Genomic DNA, 17,727 nt, shown 5'->3' with positions numbered 1-17,727 from the left:
CTTCTTGCTTTATCATGAGTAGGAAAATTGGCTTCATGTCAAGAAAAAAATACATGCTGGAAAAAAATGATTTGCCATAGATCACTGGTTGTTAAGAGAGCTAAGCCCATACTGGTATATCCAGGAACCTGACAGTCACAAAGGCAGTGACAATATAATGTTAGGCCATCATGAAGGTGCTGACAACACAGCGTATGGACCGCAATGAAGACATTGACAACGTACCATCTTACACTGTCACAGAGGTGTTGACAACACATCTTACACCAACAGCCATAAAAGCACCGACCACACAGTATCTTACACCGACCACCAGTGACAACATGCAGTGACACACTATCATGGACGCACTGGCAGCACACTGCCTTCCATACACTATCAGAGGAGATTCCTGCTACGTTTCAATTTTATCAGTTAATAATTACAAATTTATATATATTTTTGATGAAGTATAATAAATGTGAAAAAATGATACAATATTAATTAATACAATAAGTAATTTATAATAAACAACTTAGGGACTATTACACTAGCATGCATTACTAATATGACAATAATAGTTCTTAATACAACACTCTGAGGTGCTACTACTAGCAATACTATTGTTACTAATACAACTATTAAAACTATTACCAGGACTATTCAACAGCCTCCCCTCAGGCATAAGAGGAGTTATGACTATAACACTGGCAGTCTTCAAGAAGGAGTTGGATACATACCTAAAGTCAGTTCCCGAGCAGCCGGGCTGTGGTTCGTACGTTGGACTACGTGCGACCGGCAGTAACAGCCTGGCTGATCAGGCCCTGACCCACCGGGAGGCCTGGTCAATGACTAGGCCAGCGGGGGCGTTGACCCCCGGAATACCCCCCGGGCAGGTAGGTTGGCACTACGGGGGCGTTGACCCCCGGAATACCCTCCGAGCAGGTAAATTGGTACTACCAAATATATTATTGCTTCTACTAGTACACCAATACTTCCATAGCATCACAAGAGCCGTGTCAACTTACGTATGGTGCAGTGTCTGCCGTTCCAACCCTGCACGCAGACGCAGGTGCCATTGTGGCACTGTCCGTGCAGGTTACACCTTTGGTCGCACGACCGCTGGTCGCACCTGTCCCCTGTCCAACCAGCCTGGCACTCGCACCCGCCCTTGTCGCACTCTCCATGCACGCACTCAAGACTACACCGAGCTGTGAGGGAAGAGGAACAGGAGTGAAATATTTCATGATAAAGCTGAGTGCATACACTGTGTGGCTACCCTATTAGCTATGAGATCTGCATGGTAGGAACACCCATAACGTGAAGGCACCTTATACAATATAAGTTCCTTGGTGGGAACACTTGCTGTGAACAGCTGTGTTATTCTGTATGAGAGATACATTGTGAAAACACTTGTAGAGTGTAGTTAATTATCTTCTACATGATAGCTATGTAGTGGGAATGCCCACAGTGTGTGGCTACACAATCCTATATAAGAAATACATGGTGGGAACACCATCATTGAATATAAAAGCTACACTGTTGCAACACCTGCAGTGTGTCTATACTACGCAGTTTGGGTGTCATACATGAGATGACGACATCTATCATTAGCTTGACCTGGGAGACTTCAAGGAAACGATGAGGATATCTTCAAGTATTTCAGTAGCTACGGTATCTTTAAAGTTTTTGCTTCAGCAGGGATGGCGTTCCTATTACCACACATACACCCATAATATATATATATATATATATATATATATATATATATATATATATATATATATATATATATATATATATATATATATATATATATATTGCCGAATAGGGTAAATTGGTCATTTAGCAAGAACTCGTTTAAAATTAAATCCTTTCTAAAATTCTCTCTTATACGTTTAAAGATATATACTTTTATTTATGTTAACATAAAAATAATAATTTTGTACCAAAAGAACCTTAGAAAACTTACCTAACCTTATTATAACAAGCGCAATTTAATTTAGCCTAATCCAACTAAATATATTTCAGATAAGCTTACAATAATTTAATAATAAATACAATGAAATATATTTTTTTCATTACGTTCATAATGATTTTTGAGAAATTATTGCATACACAAATTTTAACTTGCCAATATCGCAAGTTTTACCTATTCGGCACGATATATATATATATATATATATATATATATATATATATATATATATATATATATATATATATATATTAAGCAAATATCACAAACCAAGCGAAACAACCACGGGAGGAGTAGAATGATAGCTCTAGGCCCTTCGTGTTGCAATCAACACATCATCAGGAGCTTACAAAATTGCAGAGAAGAGGAGGGTGTCCAGTAAATAATGTTCCCAGAGGACCTACTCAGACTACTCACCTGCTACGCACCTACTCAGACTACTCACCTGCTACGCACCTACTCAGACTACTCACCTGCTACGCACCTACTCAGACTAAACTTAAGGGTTATCATCCTTCTTATAGTAAAGAGTGCATTGTCAATAACATTTTGAAACCATTCAGAAGCAGTCTTTATTTATTCAATAAAACTGGCAAACTGGGATTTATGGCACTCAAGAACGTCAACTTAGTGTTCAGGAAACCACGCCAGTGGTGAATATTTGAACCTGATCAGGAGACCTATTCTTCACTTATGGAACAGATCCCAAAGATTCCAAGATAATTCCCTATTTTACTACATCAAGAAGCGAAACTTAATAGGCACCATCCTGACGCCAAGTTTCATCAGCCATTAAATATTGTAACTCTTCCGAAGAGGTAAACAGAAAATTATTTAGCGTGATTTAACGAGAGCAAAAATTTCACATATTTTGCACACAAAAAAACTGTCAGATTTGCGCTTACACATTTCAACTTCACGCTCCGCCGTCGGCAATGTTCATGGCCGCTTATTTTAAACGTTTGAAGCTATACCTTTGAGAGTTTTGGAGGTTAATCCGAGCCCTTTCAGGATGCTCGGAATGGGTTTCAACAACTCCGGTCATAGGCCACGTGAAAATTCCAATTACTTCGAGAATGTGGTCCCCATTACCGTACACAAGTGTTGAAACTCCGAAGGCGACTGGATGAGGCGTTCTCTAGTAATGAGCGAAATACAATCGTAAAGATGGAAGAAAAGAAGACAAAGATTCAGGCAACCTCTTGAAGATACCCTTTCAGGGATACGTAATTAGCTTGATTGCTAGAACACTCACCTCACACATGTTTTCTTTTTGTTTTGTTTTTACAGTTTACTTGTGGAATAAATACGGAGAGTTACATGGAATGATATTCTAACTTGATTTTTATTCGAATACAGAGTCTAGTAAATACATTAACCATACAGATCAGAATAGATTATGAATGTGTGTACTCACCTAATTGTGGTTGCAGGGGTCGAGACTCAGCTCCTGGCCCCTGAGTGTGTGTTGTATGAGAGAGAGAGAGAGAGAGAGAGAGAGAGAGAGTGGTGGGAAGGCGGGGGAAGGGGGAGTGGTGGGAAGGCGGGGGACGGGGGGGAGGGGGAGCGGAAGAGAGGGGACGTGAGTAGGAATTTAGATTAGACAAGTGGGAATAATGTGATTTAGATCAGTTGTGCGTGTGAGCCCGCCACCGCCCTCCGCTTGGCGATAAGAGTGAAATTAATTAGCATCTCGTAGCATTAGCTGGAGATAGTGCAGTGATCAGCGCCTGGGGGAGCGTGGGAGAGGCGCACATGTTTTTACTCTCTCTCTCTCTCTCTCTCTCTCTCTCTCTCTCTCTCACACACACACACCCTCTCTACATTTCTTGTTTAGTCATTTATCCCTATTATTATACTGTTTATTCCCTGTCTCCTCTAGTTAAATTTAGAAATGAACAGGCGCCGCTTCCATAGCTACCACTACCAGCATCATCCCACCACTACCACCATCCCTACCGCCATAACCACTACAACTACGACCACTCCTACTACTACCCTACCAACATAACCATTAGATAAGCGACTATATTAGGAACGATAGTCACCGTCAGGGGACTTTCTAACCCAATGTACACGGACAGCTACACCATATATATCCTATAACATTGGCTATCAGAGCTAAACCTGCTGTAAGATGCTAATATGTGCAAATTCTAATAACCATATGATCACTACTGGAAATTACAGTTAGCAAAAAGGAAGATTCAATCATCTACTAAGGTTGTTTCAATACAAGGAAGTTAAGGAAATTCAACCTTCCTGCAACGCACTGAGAAATATTATTGGAACCGGGATCAGATCACTCAGGTTTTGACTCTCATACAGCTCTGGCAGGTTGCTTGCAGCAACAACAACCTGCTTGACGTCCCGACAGCTATGTCTGGGGTAAGTCTACATTGTGTGTCCCCTAGACGTTTCAACCCCAGTGTCTGCAGCTCAGCTCTCTAAGGAAATCAACGTATCCACTCACATCACTGCCACTTACCAGCTCACCGAGAAAGGGTATTTATTGGTAACGAAAGAGCAAGGATCATGTAAGAGTATGGGTAGAGTGTGTGTCCGGGTAAGAGAGAGTATGGGTAGAGTGTGTGTCCGGGTAAGAGAGAGTATGGGTAGAGTGTGTGTCCGGGTAAGAGAGAGTATGGGTAGAGTGTGTGTCCGGGTAAGAGAGAGTATGGGTAGAGTGTGTGTCCGGGTAATAGAGAGTATGGGTAGAGTGTGTGTCCGGGTAAGAGAGAGTATGGGTAGAGTGTGTGTCCGGGTAAGAGAGAGTATGGGTAGAGTGTGTGTCCGGGTAAGAGAGAGTATGGGTAGAGTGTGTGTCCGGGTAAGAGAGAGTATGGGTAGAGTGTGTGTCCGGGTAAGAGAGAGTATGGGTAGAGTGTGTGTCCGGGTAAGAGAGAGTATGGGTAGAGTGTGTGTCCGGGTAAGAGAGAGTATGGGTAGAGTGTGTGTCCGGGTAAGAGAGAGTATGGGTAAAGAATGGGTTTTGTTAAAGAGAAAATGGGTATAGAGAGTATGAATGTAGAAAGTATGGGTATACAGTATGGGTAGAGAGAATATGGGCACGGAGAAGGCATGGGAAGAATGTGGGTAGAGCGTATTAATAGAGAAAGTATAGGTAAAGAGAGTATAGGTACAGAGTACGGGTACAGAAAGAATATTAATGAAAATACAAGAGAGAGCTCTGGTGGTCACGGGAAGAGACGCAGATTAATCCACAAAGTTGGTGAGGCTAGCAGAGTGTGAGCAGCGAGGAGGTGAAGGATGCAGGAGGAAGAGGGAGAGGTAAAGGGCGGAGGAGGAAAAGACGGAAGGGATGGGAGGAGGAGTCAAAAATGCAGGAGAAAGAGAAGACAAGAATAATTTAAACAAATATTAAATACTGAAACAGAAATTAATAAACACGAGTCAATATTTGATGAAATAAACATATAGACGAAGTAAATAAAATAGTAAATAAAAAATAATAAGTATAAAAAAACAACAAAGAAAAATGTGATAATAAAAAGCTAAGAAAAGTATCAGAAATATCAGAAAATGTTGATAAATTACGCGAAGGTGAAATATATGAGAAAATGTGCAATGAAAAATACATGAAAAATATATATTTGCTAATTAAAAGACAATAAACAAATACATAAAATACGAGTAGGAAAAATAACTCTAAATGTCCCAGAGAGAGAGAGAGAAAGAGAGAGAAAGACATAGGGAGGGGAGAGGGAGAGGGAGGGGGAGAGGGAGGGGGAGAGGGAGGGGGAGGGGGAGAGGGAGGGGGAGAGGGAGGGGGAGAGGGAGGGAGAGAGGGAGGGGGAGAGGGAGAGGGGAGAGGGAGGGGGAGAGGGAGGGGGAGAGGGAGGGGGAGAGGGAGGGGGAGGGAGGGGGAGAGGGAGGGGGAGAGGGAGGGGGAGAGGGAGGGGGAGAGGGAGGGGGAGAGGGAGGGGGAGAGGGAGAGGGGAGAGGGAGGGGAGGGGAGGAGAAGGGAATGAGCAAAACAATATTCCATTACAAACTCTTAAGAGACTTTCCCAGCAGTGACACCGACTATATATCAAGCTTCTCATACTGCCCGACCACCGACCATCACCAGGCCTTCCCGACCACCAGGCCTTCCCGACCACCAGGCCTTCCCCAACACCGACCACCAACCACCTTCCCTACCAATAACACAACATACAGGTGACCGACAGCTTCATGGCACTAGAGCTCTCAGCTCACCACCGAGGTGAACCAGGTTCGTTTCCCTGGCGGGTTCGAAACGAATATGCAAATCTCCTAACTCATTCCCACATTCACCAGACAGAAAGCAGGTACCCGGTGTCGTGACTGCTCTATGTTGGTACACCTGTGTGATGTTATACACCATAAATGTTTTTGTTGTATACTAAGGCATAGTATTAATAACATCCGTCGACTGAGGGGGTCATTGATGACTCTTCTAGGACTTTATACTGATAGATTATAGAGGTATGGGTGTCGGTGGGAAACAGTCAGGCTGCAGTATTAGGGTTGAAAACAATAGATATTACCAGGATACCTCAGGGATATGTTTAAAACACAATATTCAAAATAAAGTTGCTAGTAAAAGCAAAGCATTTGTTCAACAGAGTTATTAGAGGGCAACGAGTGACTAGCTCCCTCAAGGTTTATTATACAAATAGTAGGAGTCTAAGAAATAAGATAGATGAGGTAAGATTACTTGCAAGTGCAGGTAATGTAGATATTATTGCTATAACGGAGACCTGGTTCAACTTAAAAGATAGAGAAATGCCTTCTGAATGCAACATACAGGGTTATAAACTATTCCACACTGATAGGGTCAACAGGAAGGGTGGTGGAGTGGCGATGTATGTCAGAGATAATTTAAAATGTTGAGTTAGACAAGATATAAGATTAGAAACATCGCACAAAGAATCTGTTTGGCTACAGTTTCTCGAGGGTCGTGAAATATTAATTTTGGGTGTGATTTATAGGCCCCCAAACCTTGATAGAGAGTGCAGTAAGCTGTTATGGGACGAAATTCATAAGACGTCTAGATATGAAAATGTTGTGCTAATGTGAGATTTTAACTTTAGATAAATTGATTTGAACAATGTAACAGGAAATCTTGAGTCTAGTGACTTTCATGATACGGTTAAGAATTACTTTTTAAAACAGTTAGTGAGGAAACAATCTGCTTGACTTGGTTCTTGCCAACAAAGAATCACTAATTAATAATCTTGAGGTTAATGATGAGCTTGGGGAAAGCGATCACAAATCACTAGAATCAATATATCATGGAATTACTGAAATAACTGCAATCAAGTCTCTGTTCCAGACTTTCGCTTGGCCAACTTCATGGGGCTGAGAAATTACCTGGGTGGGCTAAATTGGGATGATTTGACTTTGGCTCAGGTAGGTGGTGTTGGTTGCCAATATGACGTTTTTTAGAGCTTAGTTATAGCTGCCCAGACAACTTTTGATCCGTGTAGGGAAATTAGAACTAACAATAATGATCCCAAATGGATAAACAATAGATAAAAACATCTCACTGGTCAAAAGAGAGGCATATATAGGCATATCAAAAGAGGGGGTGGGCAGTTATATAATCAATATATTCAATTAAAGAGGGAAATAAAAAATGAATAAGAAAAGCAAAAAGGGATTATGAGGCAAAAGTCGCAAGGGATTCGAAGACTAACCCAAAAGTGTTCTTTAAGGTATACAGAAGAAAGATTAGGGACAAGATAGGCCCACTTAAGAGTCACCCAGGTCAGATCACTGACAGTGATAAGGAAATGTGTGAACGTTTCAACACTTACTTCCTCTCAGTTTTTACTCAAGAAGATACTAGCGAAATTCCAGAAATAATAAATTATGTAGAACAGGATGGTAATAAACTATGCACGATTGGAGTAACTAGTGACATGGTCCTCAGACAAATAGAGAAATTAAAACCTAACAAAAACCCCAGGTTCTGATGAACTGTTTGCAAGGGTGTTAAAGGAACGTAAAGAGGAACTTAGCATACCTCTGGCATAGTGCCAGACAAGTGGAAAATGGCAAATGTAATACCTATTTACAAGGAAGGTGACATGTCCTTAGTTTCGAACTATAGACCAATAAGCCTTACCTCCATAGTGGGAAAATTTATGCAATCAATAATTGCCGAGGCAGTTCGTAGCCATCTTGATAGGCATAAATTGATTAATGAATCTCAGCATGGTTTTACAAAGGGGCGTTCCTGTCTTACGAATTTACTTTCTTCACTAAGATGTTTGAGGAGGTATATCATGGTATTGAATATGATATTGTGTATATGGACTTCAGTAAGGCTTTTGATTGAGTTCCACATCAGAGGCTATTGAGGAAACTTAAGGCACACGGAACAGGAGAATTTTTTCCTGGGTAGAGACATGGTTGACAAATAGGCAGCAGAGAGTTTGCATAAATTGGGAGAAATCAAAATGGGGGCACGTCACAAGCGGTGTTCCACAGGGGTCAGTGTTGGGCCTCTTGTTGTTCACAATTTACATAAACGACCTAGATGAGGGAATAAATAGCGACATAAGCAAATTTGCTGACACCAAAATAGGCCATCTATTTCACTCTAATGAGGACATTAGAGCACTCCAGGATGATTTGAAGAGACTGATGCAGTGGTCGGAGATGTGGCAGATGCCACCTCTCCGACAGGAAAATAACCATGGCACACAAACTAAATAATGTAGATCTTAATTTTACTGTTTGCAAAAAAGATTTAGGAGTTTTGGTTAGCAGTAATATGAAACTAAGACAACAGTGCATAAGTGTTCGCAATAAAGCTAACAGAATCCTTGGCTTCGTATCAAGAAGCATAAATAATGGAAGTCCTGAGGTTGTTCTTCAACACTATGTATCCTTGGTTAGGCCTTATTTAGATTATGCTGCACAGTTCTGGTCACCATATTACAAAATGGATATAAATGCACTGGAAAACGTACAAAGGAGGATGACAAAGTTGATTTCATGTATCAGAAATCTTCCCTACGAGGACAGACTGAGGGCCCTGAAACTGCACTCTAGATCTAGAAAGACGTAGAATTAGGTTGATATGATTGAGGTGTATAAGTGGAAAACAGGAATGAATAAAGGGGATGTAAATAGCGTGCTAAAAATATCTAGAGTAGACACGACTCACAGCAATGGCTTTAAGCTGGGAAAATTCAGATTCAGGAAGGATATAGGAAAGCACTGGTTTGGTAATAGAGTTGTAGATGAGTGGAACAAACTCCCGAGTACCGTCATAGAGGCTAAGACGTTGTGTAGTTTTAAAAATAGGTTATATAAGTACATGAGTGAGTGTGAGTTTGATCTGACTAGCTTGTGCTAATAGGTCAGATGCCGTGCTTCTTCCTTAGGTGAATGTGACCTTACCTAACTAGGTTAAGGCACTGGCTTATGCTGGTAGGAGAATTGGACCTGCCTCGCATGGGCCAGTAGGTCTGCAGCAGTGTTCCTTCTTTCTTATGCTCTTGTGTAGCCATGCATAGACCCTCTAACACCCGAACACCTGAGTGCAGAGCAGATACGTAAAGTGGAAATCAGGTTCCACAGCCACCACAGCCATAGCCCCTATTACAGTTGTAGTAGAGGAGTCCTCTTCTGGGAAAAATGTTGGCCTCCTGAAAACAGATGGTGGTGTCTCTGGCTTGGCTATCGAAGACTGTATCCATACAAAAGCATAATCGTGCAAATTCTACGCTTGGGACATCTGTAAGCATGGAATATCAGGGAAAACAAATGGGACGTGCAACTTAGGGCATCTTAAAAAATGCTGCAAATTCTTGTCTGAAGAAGTGTGTCGTTCTTCCTCCTGCAAATTCTTGCACCCTGAGATGTGTCACTCAACAGTCATCAAAAAATAATGTTACAGCACCAACTGCCACGCATACCGCTTAAAAGGGACTAGGGGGTACACATCCTATAAAACAAATCGTAGTAGTTACAGTAGTTACGACAAATCCACTCCAAGTGATTTTTAATGGTAGGAAACGATGAAAGAAAATGGAAGAAAGAACTAACCAAAATAGTTCACCACCTTGGAGCCTTCACCGAGGCACAGCCAGTGGCCCCTCCAGACTCACAACTACTGATGCCAACAACAAAATCCCTCAAACAAACATGTATCACGACCTCATTTATATTTGCAAATATACAGTGCCATTCACCAATAACATAATACTGTTTCATCAGTGGACTTCTAGAGGAATCAACCGCAATGTTTGCAGCCTTCACAGAGACTCACGCAAAATATTACTTTGACAGTAAAATATGGATACCTGGGTACAACCTTTGGCCTCTATATCAGAGTCGCTCATTTGCATTGAGACACTGAACACCATATATGATGTAGTTTAAGTTCTAACAATACAAATCGAGAACCAAAACTTAGTCATTGTGCTTGTATATAAGCCACCAGATGCAATTTCCCAACAGTTCAAGGAACAGCTGTCTGAAAAACCTTCCAGCCCAATCCCCAAACATTTTGCTGCTTGGTGACTTCAATCTAAGACACAAAATGGACGAATGTAAGTCACAGACACATGAGCTGCTGAATTTCTGCAACAAACACACCCTCAGTCAGCAGATAGCAGAGCCAACATTACTGGAGAACAAACTAGACCTTATTTTCTCAAATAATGAGGCCCTGGTAAGAGACATAACAATATAAAAAACAACTAATTCAGATCAAAATCTAATCGAAGTCCAGACTTACGTGCACAGGAGTCCTGACCAGCAAAATTCATTCAACTATGAGGGTACCTTCACCAAATTCAACGTCAACAACAAGAGCATCAACTGGGACCAGGTAAACTATGTTCTACATGAAACATATTGGGAAGATATCTTAAATAACATGGATCCTAACCAGTGTCTTGAAAAGATTAACTTCCTGGTAGCTGAAGTATGTTCAAGGCATATTCCCCTAAGAAAAAATGAGAAGTAAACTGGAGAGAGAGAGACGCTCCCTCTACAGGAAAAGGTGAAGAATCACTGAGCTCCTCAAGAATACCAGATTATCTGAAACACGGAAGGAAGTGCTAACCAGGGAAGGCTACTGCTGCTGTTGTGTCTCTTGCTGCTGCTGCTATTATGTCTGATGTCTGCTGCTGCTGTTATGTCTGCTACTGCTGCTGCTACTGCTCCACGTCCACCTCCACCTTCTCCTCCACCTCCACGTCCACGTCCACCTTCTCCTCCACCTCCACCTCCTCCTCCACCTCCAACACATTACATAAACACTTGAGACTATCACTCCACGGCTCAAATGAACAACAAAAATGTCACTAATTACTCTGCTTCCTCAGAACCACGTAGTTCCCCGATCCCTCTCTCCCTCACTCTCTCCTCTCTCCCTCACTCTCTCCTCTCTCCCTCACTCTCTCCTCTCTCCCTCACTCTCTCCTCTCTCCCTCACTCTCTCCTCTCTCCCTCACTCTCTTCTCTCTCCTCTCTCTCTCTCTCCTCCTCTCCTCACTCTCCTCCTCTATACTCTCCCACTCCTCTCCTTCTCCCTCTCTCTCCTCTCCCCTCACTCTCTCCTCTCCTCCTCTCTCCCCTTCTCTCCTCTCTCCTCCTCTCCTCCCTCTCCCCCCATTCCTCTCTCTCTCTCTCCTCTCTCCTCTCTCACTCTCTCCCCCATCTCTCTCCCCATCTCCTCCTCTCTCCTCTCTCCTCTCTCCCATCTCTCCTCTCCCCCATCTCTCCTCTCCCCTCTCTTCTCTCCTCTCTCCCACTCTCTCCTCTCTCCCCATTCTCTCTCTCTCCCCTCCCCATCTCTCTCCTCTCCCTCCCTCTCTCTCTCTCCCTCCTCTCTCCTCCTCTCCCTCACTCTCTCCTCTCTCCCTCCTCTCTCTCTCTCCCCTCACTCTCTCCTCTCCCCCTCTCTCTCTCTCTCCTCTCTCTCCTCTCCCCTCCCTCTCTCTCTCTCTCTCCCCCATCCTCTCCTCCTCTCCCTCCTCTCTCCTCTCTCCTCACTCTCTCTCCTCTCTCTCTCCTCTCTCCCCCACTCTCTCCTCTCTCCCCCACTCTCTCCTATCTCCCTTACTCTCTCCTCTCTCCCTCACTCTCTCCTCTCTCCCTCACTCTCTCCTCTCTCCCCCACTCTCTCCTCTCTCCCTCACTCTCTCCTCTCTCCCCCACTCTCTCCTCTCTCCCCCACTCTCTCCTCTCTCCCCCACTCTCTCCTCTCTCCCCCACTCTCTCCTCTCTCCCCCACTCTCTCCTCTCTCCCCCACTCTCTCCTCTCTCCCTCACCATCTCCCCTCTCCGCCACCCTCTCCCCTGTCCCCTCCCCTCTTTCTCCCCCACCCTTCTCATCACCACACAAACACATCTCATTACCTCTCGGTGTAGTATTAACGTCAGTTTCTAACCCTCTCTCCCAGACGATACACACACACACACACACACACACACACACACACACACACACACACACACACACACACACACACCGCTAAATTTAATCCTCTTCTTTCATGCCATTTCTACACCCCCTTCCTTTCCTCATACTTCCTTTCCTGCTTCCGTTTCTTCCCTTACCCCCCTTTCTGCGTCAGTTTACATGTGCGTCAAAAAGCCGCGTCAGTTCATACGCGCGTCAAAGACCCCAGGGCGAGGAGTAGTGAGCCGGGCGGCTTATGTGTGTCACTTGAGGGGCAGCAGCTACAGCACAACACTAACTTGAGGGTAAGCTGAAGAACAACACCACCAGCTGATGATACCCTACTCGCTAAGAGAGGAAAAGCTCGGAAGAGGGAAAAGAGGGGGAAGAGGAGAAACAAGGTATGAAGGGGAAGAGGGGGGAAGCGAGGCATAAAAGGACTGGACATTGCTGGTGCTTTCGACCGGGTGTGGCACCAGGGCCTCTTAGTAAAAATGCAAGCTCTGGGAATTGCAGGCTCTACCCTATGTCTCCTCAGTGATTACCTTCATGGTAGATCTCTAAGGGCAGTTCTCAATGAAACAGAATCAGCAAGACATCCTATCGGGGCAAGTGTTCCACAAGGAAGTGTTCTGGGACCAATGTTATGGAATGTCTACTTCAATGATCTTCATCTCATCCCAGAATCCCATGCATATGCAGATGACTGTACAATGACATTCACTTATCCAAGAAAAGAAATGTCAGCTGCTCTAAGCTACATCAATCACCAGCTCAGAGCTATATCAGCTTGGGGAAATAGATGGCAAGTAACATTTGCACCTGAGAAAACACAAATGATGATGATCTCTAGGCACCAAGATGGTAATGCCGGTGCAGTAGTAAGGATGAATGGGAGGGTGTTGGCACCTGGGAAAGAAGTTGATATCCTTGGGGTGAAATTTGACTCCAAACTGACCATGAAAAACCACGTTGTAAATCTTGCAAACAAGGCAGCCAGGAAGCTTACAGCACTTCGCCATATCTCGCATCTGCTTGACAGCAGGAGTTGCAAGATTTTGTACGAGGCACAAGTACGCTCACACCTTAAGTATGCTCCACTTTCTTGGTTCGCCTGCCCCCCTTCTCATCTGCGACTGCTTGACAGAGCAGAGAACAGAGCAAGACTTCTCATCTCTCGCCTGGACCAATCCTGGATAGATCTGTCATTTCAGCAGAGCCTTCAACACAGTAGGGATGTGGGTGGCCTTACTGTTATGTACAAGGCCAATATTGTAAAAGTCCCACACTTGGATCCACTTCGAGGACAGCGTGAAGCAAGTTTCTATACCACAAGACGGGCAGAAAGCAACAACCTCACTCTGGCTGTACCCTTCTCCAGAACATCACTTCATCTGAGATCATTTATTCCCAGGATGACTCGAGTCTGGAACACATTCGTACAGCATTATGATGTCAACGAGATAAAGTCAGTTGATCAGATGAAAATGCTGGCCCACAGATGGCTCCAACTACATCCTGTTCCATACTTGTATGTTTCATAACAATAAAAATGCTTTCAAATGAGCAGATGTAGGTAACAGATCTTAGCTTGCCAATAAAGTTAGGAATCCTTAACCTGTAAATAGCTTGTCAATAAAGCTAGGGATCCTTAACCTTGTCAAACCCTGTGTAAAAAAAAGAAGAAAAAAAAAGATAAATGGTGGAAGTGAGAGATGAAGTGAGAGAAATAGAAATGAGACAAGATAGAGGGAAAAATAGAGGAGAGACGAGATAAAGTGAGAGAGGAATAGCGGAGGTGAGAAGGGAGGCGAAGGAGACTAGGAGAATGACATGAGTAAAAGTAGAAAGATATGAGGAAGAGAGGAATTAGATAAGAAGAAAGGAGAGTAGCGGAGAAGTTATGGGAAAGGAGGAGAGTGGAAAAGAAGGATGAACAGACTCAAAACAACATGAAAATACACTCAGAAGTGGTCAACACACTCAGTGTTCACCTGCTGTAACACACTCAGTGTTCACCTGCTGTAACACACTCAGTGTTCACCTGCTGTAACACACTCAGTGTTCACCTGCTGTAACACACTCAGTGTTCACCTGCTGTAACACACTCAGTGTTCACCTGCTGTAACACACTCAGTGTTCGCCTGCTGTAACACACTCAGTGTTCGCCTGCTCTAACACACTCAGTATTCACCTGCTGTAGCACACTCAGTCTTCACCTGCTGTAACACACTCAGTGTTCAACTGTTGTAACACACTCAGTGTTCACCTGCTGTAACACACACATTTTTCACCTGCTGTAACACACTCAGTGTTCACCTGCTGTAACACACTCAGTGTTCACCTGCTGTAACACACTCAGTGTTCACCTGCTGTAACACACTCAGTGTTCACCTGCTGTAACACACTCAGTGTTCACCTGCTGTAACACACTCAGTGTTCACCTGCTGTAACACACTCAGTGTTCACCTGCTGTAACACACTCAGTGTTCACCTGCTGTAACACACTCAGTGTTCGCCTGCTGTAACACACTCAGTGCTCGCCTGCTGTAACACACTCAGTGCTCGCCTGCTGTAACACACTCAGTGTTCGCCTGCTGTAACACACTCAGTGTTCACCTGCTGTAACACACTCAGTGTTCACCTGCTGTAACACACTCAGTGTTCGCCTGCTGTAACACACTCAGTGTTCACCTGCTGTAACACACTCAGTGTTCACCTGCTGTAACACACTCAGTGTTCACCTGCTGTAACACACTCAGTGTTCACCTGCTGTAACACACTCAGTGTTCAACTGTTGTAACACACTCAGTGTTCACCTGCTGTAACACACTCAGTGTTCACCTGCTGTAACACACTCAGTGTTCGCCTGCTGTAACACACTCAGTGTTCACCTGCTGTAACACACTCAGTGTTCACCTGCTGTAACACACTCAGTGTTCACCTGCTGTAACACACTCAGTGTTCACCTGCTGTAACACACTCAGTGTTCACCTGCTGTAACACACTCAGTGTTCACCTGCTGTAACACAGTGTTCACCTGCTGTAACACACTCAGTGTTCACCTGCTGTAACACACTCAGTGTTCGCCTGCTGTAACACACTCAGTGTTCACCTGCTGTAACACACTCAGTGTTCACCTGCTGTAACACACTCAGTGTTCACCTGCTGTAACACACTCAGTGTTCACCTGCTGTAACACACTCAGTGTTCACCTGCTGTAACACACTCAGTGTTCACCTGCTGTAACACACTCAGTGTTCACCTGCTGTAACACACTCAGTGTTCACCTGCTGTAACACACTCAGTGTTCACCTGCTGTAACACACTCAGTGTTCACCTGCTGTAACACACTCAGTGTTCACCTGCTGTAACACACTCAGTGTTCACCTGCTGTAACACACTCAGTGTTCACCTGCTGTAACACACTCAGTGTTCACCTGCTGTAACACACTCAGTGTTCGCCTGCTGTAACACACTCAGTGTTCGCCTGCTGTAACACACTCAGTATTCACCTGCTGTAGCACACTCAGTCTTCACCTGCTGTAACACACTCAGTGTTCAACTGTTGTAACACACTCAGTGTTCACCTGCTGTAACACACTCAGTGTTCACCTGCTGTAACACACTCAGTGTTCACCTGCTGTAACACACTCAGTGTTCAACTGTTGTAACACACTCAGCCTGCTGTAACACACACATTTTTCACCTGCTGTAACACACTCAGTGTTCACCTGCTGTAACACACTCAGTGTTCACCTGTTGTAACACTCAGTGTTCACCTGCTGTAACACACTCAGTGTTCACCTGCTGTAACACACTCAGTGTTCACCTGTTGTAACACACTCAGTGTTCACCTGCTGTAACACACTCAGTGTTCACCTGTTGTAACACACTCAGTGTTCACCTGTTGTAACACTCAGTGTTCACCTGCTGTAACACACTCAGTCTTCACCTGCTGTAACACACTCAGTGTTCACCTGTTGCAACACACTCAGTGTTCACTTGTTGTAACACACTCAGTGTTCACCTGCTGTAACACACTCATTGTTCACCTGCTGTAACACACACAGTGTTCATCTGCTGTAACACTTTAAGTGTTCACCTGCTGTAACACACTCAGTGTTCACCTGTTGTAACACACTCAGTGTTCACCTGTTGTAACACACACAGTGTTCACCTGCTGTAACACACTCAGTGTTCACCTGTTGTAACACACTCAGTGTTCACCTGCTGCAACACACACAGTGTTCACCTGTTGTAACACACTCAGTGTTCACCTGCTGTAACACACACAGTGTTCACCTGCTGTAACACATTCAGTGTTCACCTGCTGTAATACACTCAGTGTTCACCTGCTGTAACACAGTGTTCACCTGCTGTAACACATTCAGTGTTCACCTGCTGTAACACACTCAGTGTTCACCTGCTGTAACACAGTGTTCACCTGCTTAACACAGTGTTCACCTGCTGTAACACAGTGTTCACTTGCTCTAACACACTCAGTGTTCACCTGTTGTAACACACTTAGTGTTCACCTACTGTAACACACACAGTGTTCACCTGCTGTAACACACTTAGTGTTCACCTGCTGTAACACACTCAGTGTTCACCTGCTGTAAGACACACAGTGTTCACTTGGTGTAACACACTCAGTGTTCACCTGCTGTAACACACTCAGTGTTCACCTCCTGTAACACACTCAGTGTTCACCTGCTGTAACACACTCAGTGTTCACCTGCTGTAACACACTCAGTGTTCACCTGCTGTAACACACACAGTTTTCACCTGCTGTAACACACTCAGTGTTCACCTGCTGTAACACAGTGTTCAACCTCTTCTAACACACTCAGTGTTCACCTGCTGTAACACACCGAGTGCTCGCCTGCTGTAACAGTGTTCAACCTGTTGTAACACACTCAGTGTTCACCTGGTGCAACAGTGTTCAACCTGTTGTAACACACTCAGTGTTCACCTGCTGTAACATAGTGTTCACCTGCTATAACACACACATAGTGTTCACCTGCTATAACACACACAGTGTTCACCTGCTATAACACAGAAAGTGTTCACCTGCTGTGACACAGTGTTCAACCTGTTGTAACACAGTGTTCATCTGCTGTAACACACACACACAGTGTTCACCTGCTATAACTCACACACAGTGTTCATTTGCTATAACACACACACAGTGTTCACCTGCTATAACACACACACACAGTGTTCACCGCTTTAAGACACACACAGTGTTCAACTGCTCTAAGATACACACAGTGTTCACCTGCTATAACACACACAGTGTTTTCCTGCTATAACACACGCACAGTGTTCACCTGCTATAACACACACATAGTGTTCA

General features: G+C 44.0%; 1 protein-coding gene across 6 annotated transcripts in view; it reads right to left on the bottom strand.

Moving 5' to 3' along the window:
• The window catches only part of Ten-a (tenascin accessory), a 1,550,399-nt gene that overhangs the window by 322,175 nt on the left and 1,210,497 nt on the right, over window positions 1-17,727 (bottom strand). For all 6 annotated transcript variants that reach the window (XM_070084924.1, XM_070084928.1, XM_070084925.1 and 3 more), the window contains one exon: window positions 1,008-1,190. In XM_070084924.1, the coding sequence (XP_069941025.1) occupies window positions 1,008-1,190 (183 nt within the window). The remainder of the gene's footprint in view (window positions 1-1,007; window positions 1,191-17,727) is intronic.

The sequence above is a fragment of the Cherax quadricarinatus genome, chromosome 14, assembly GCF_038502225.1.
Source record: "Cherax quadricarinatus isolate ZL_2023a chromosome 14, ASM3850222v1, whole genome shotgun sequence".
Classification (NCBI taxonomy): domain Eukaryota; kingdom Metazoa; phylum Arthropoda; class Malacostraca; order Decapoda; family Parastacidae; genus Cherax; species Cherax quadricarinatus.
The sequence above is the reverse complement of the archived record's forward strand: the minus strand, read 5'-3'. Positions and strand labels throughout refer to the sequence as shown.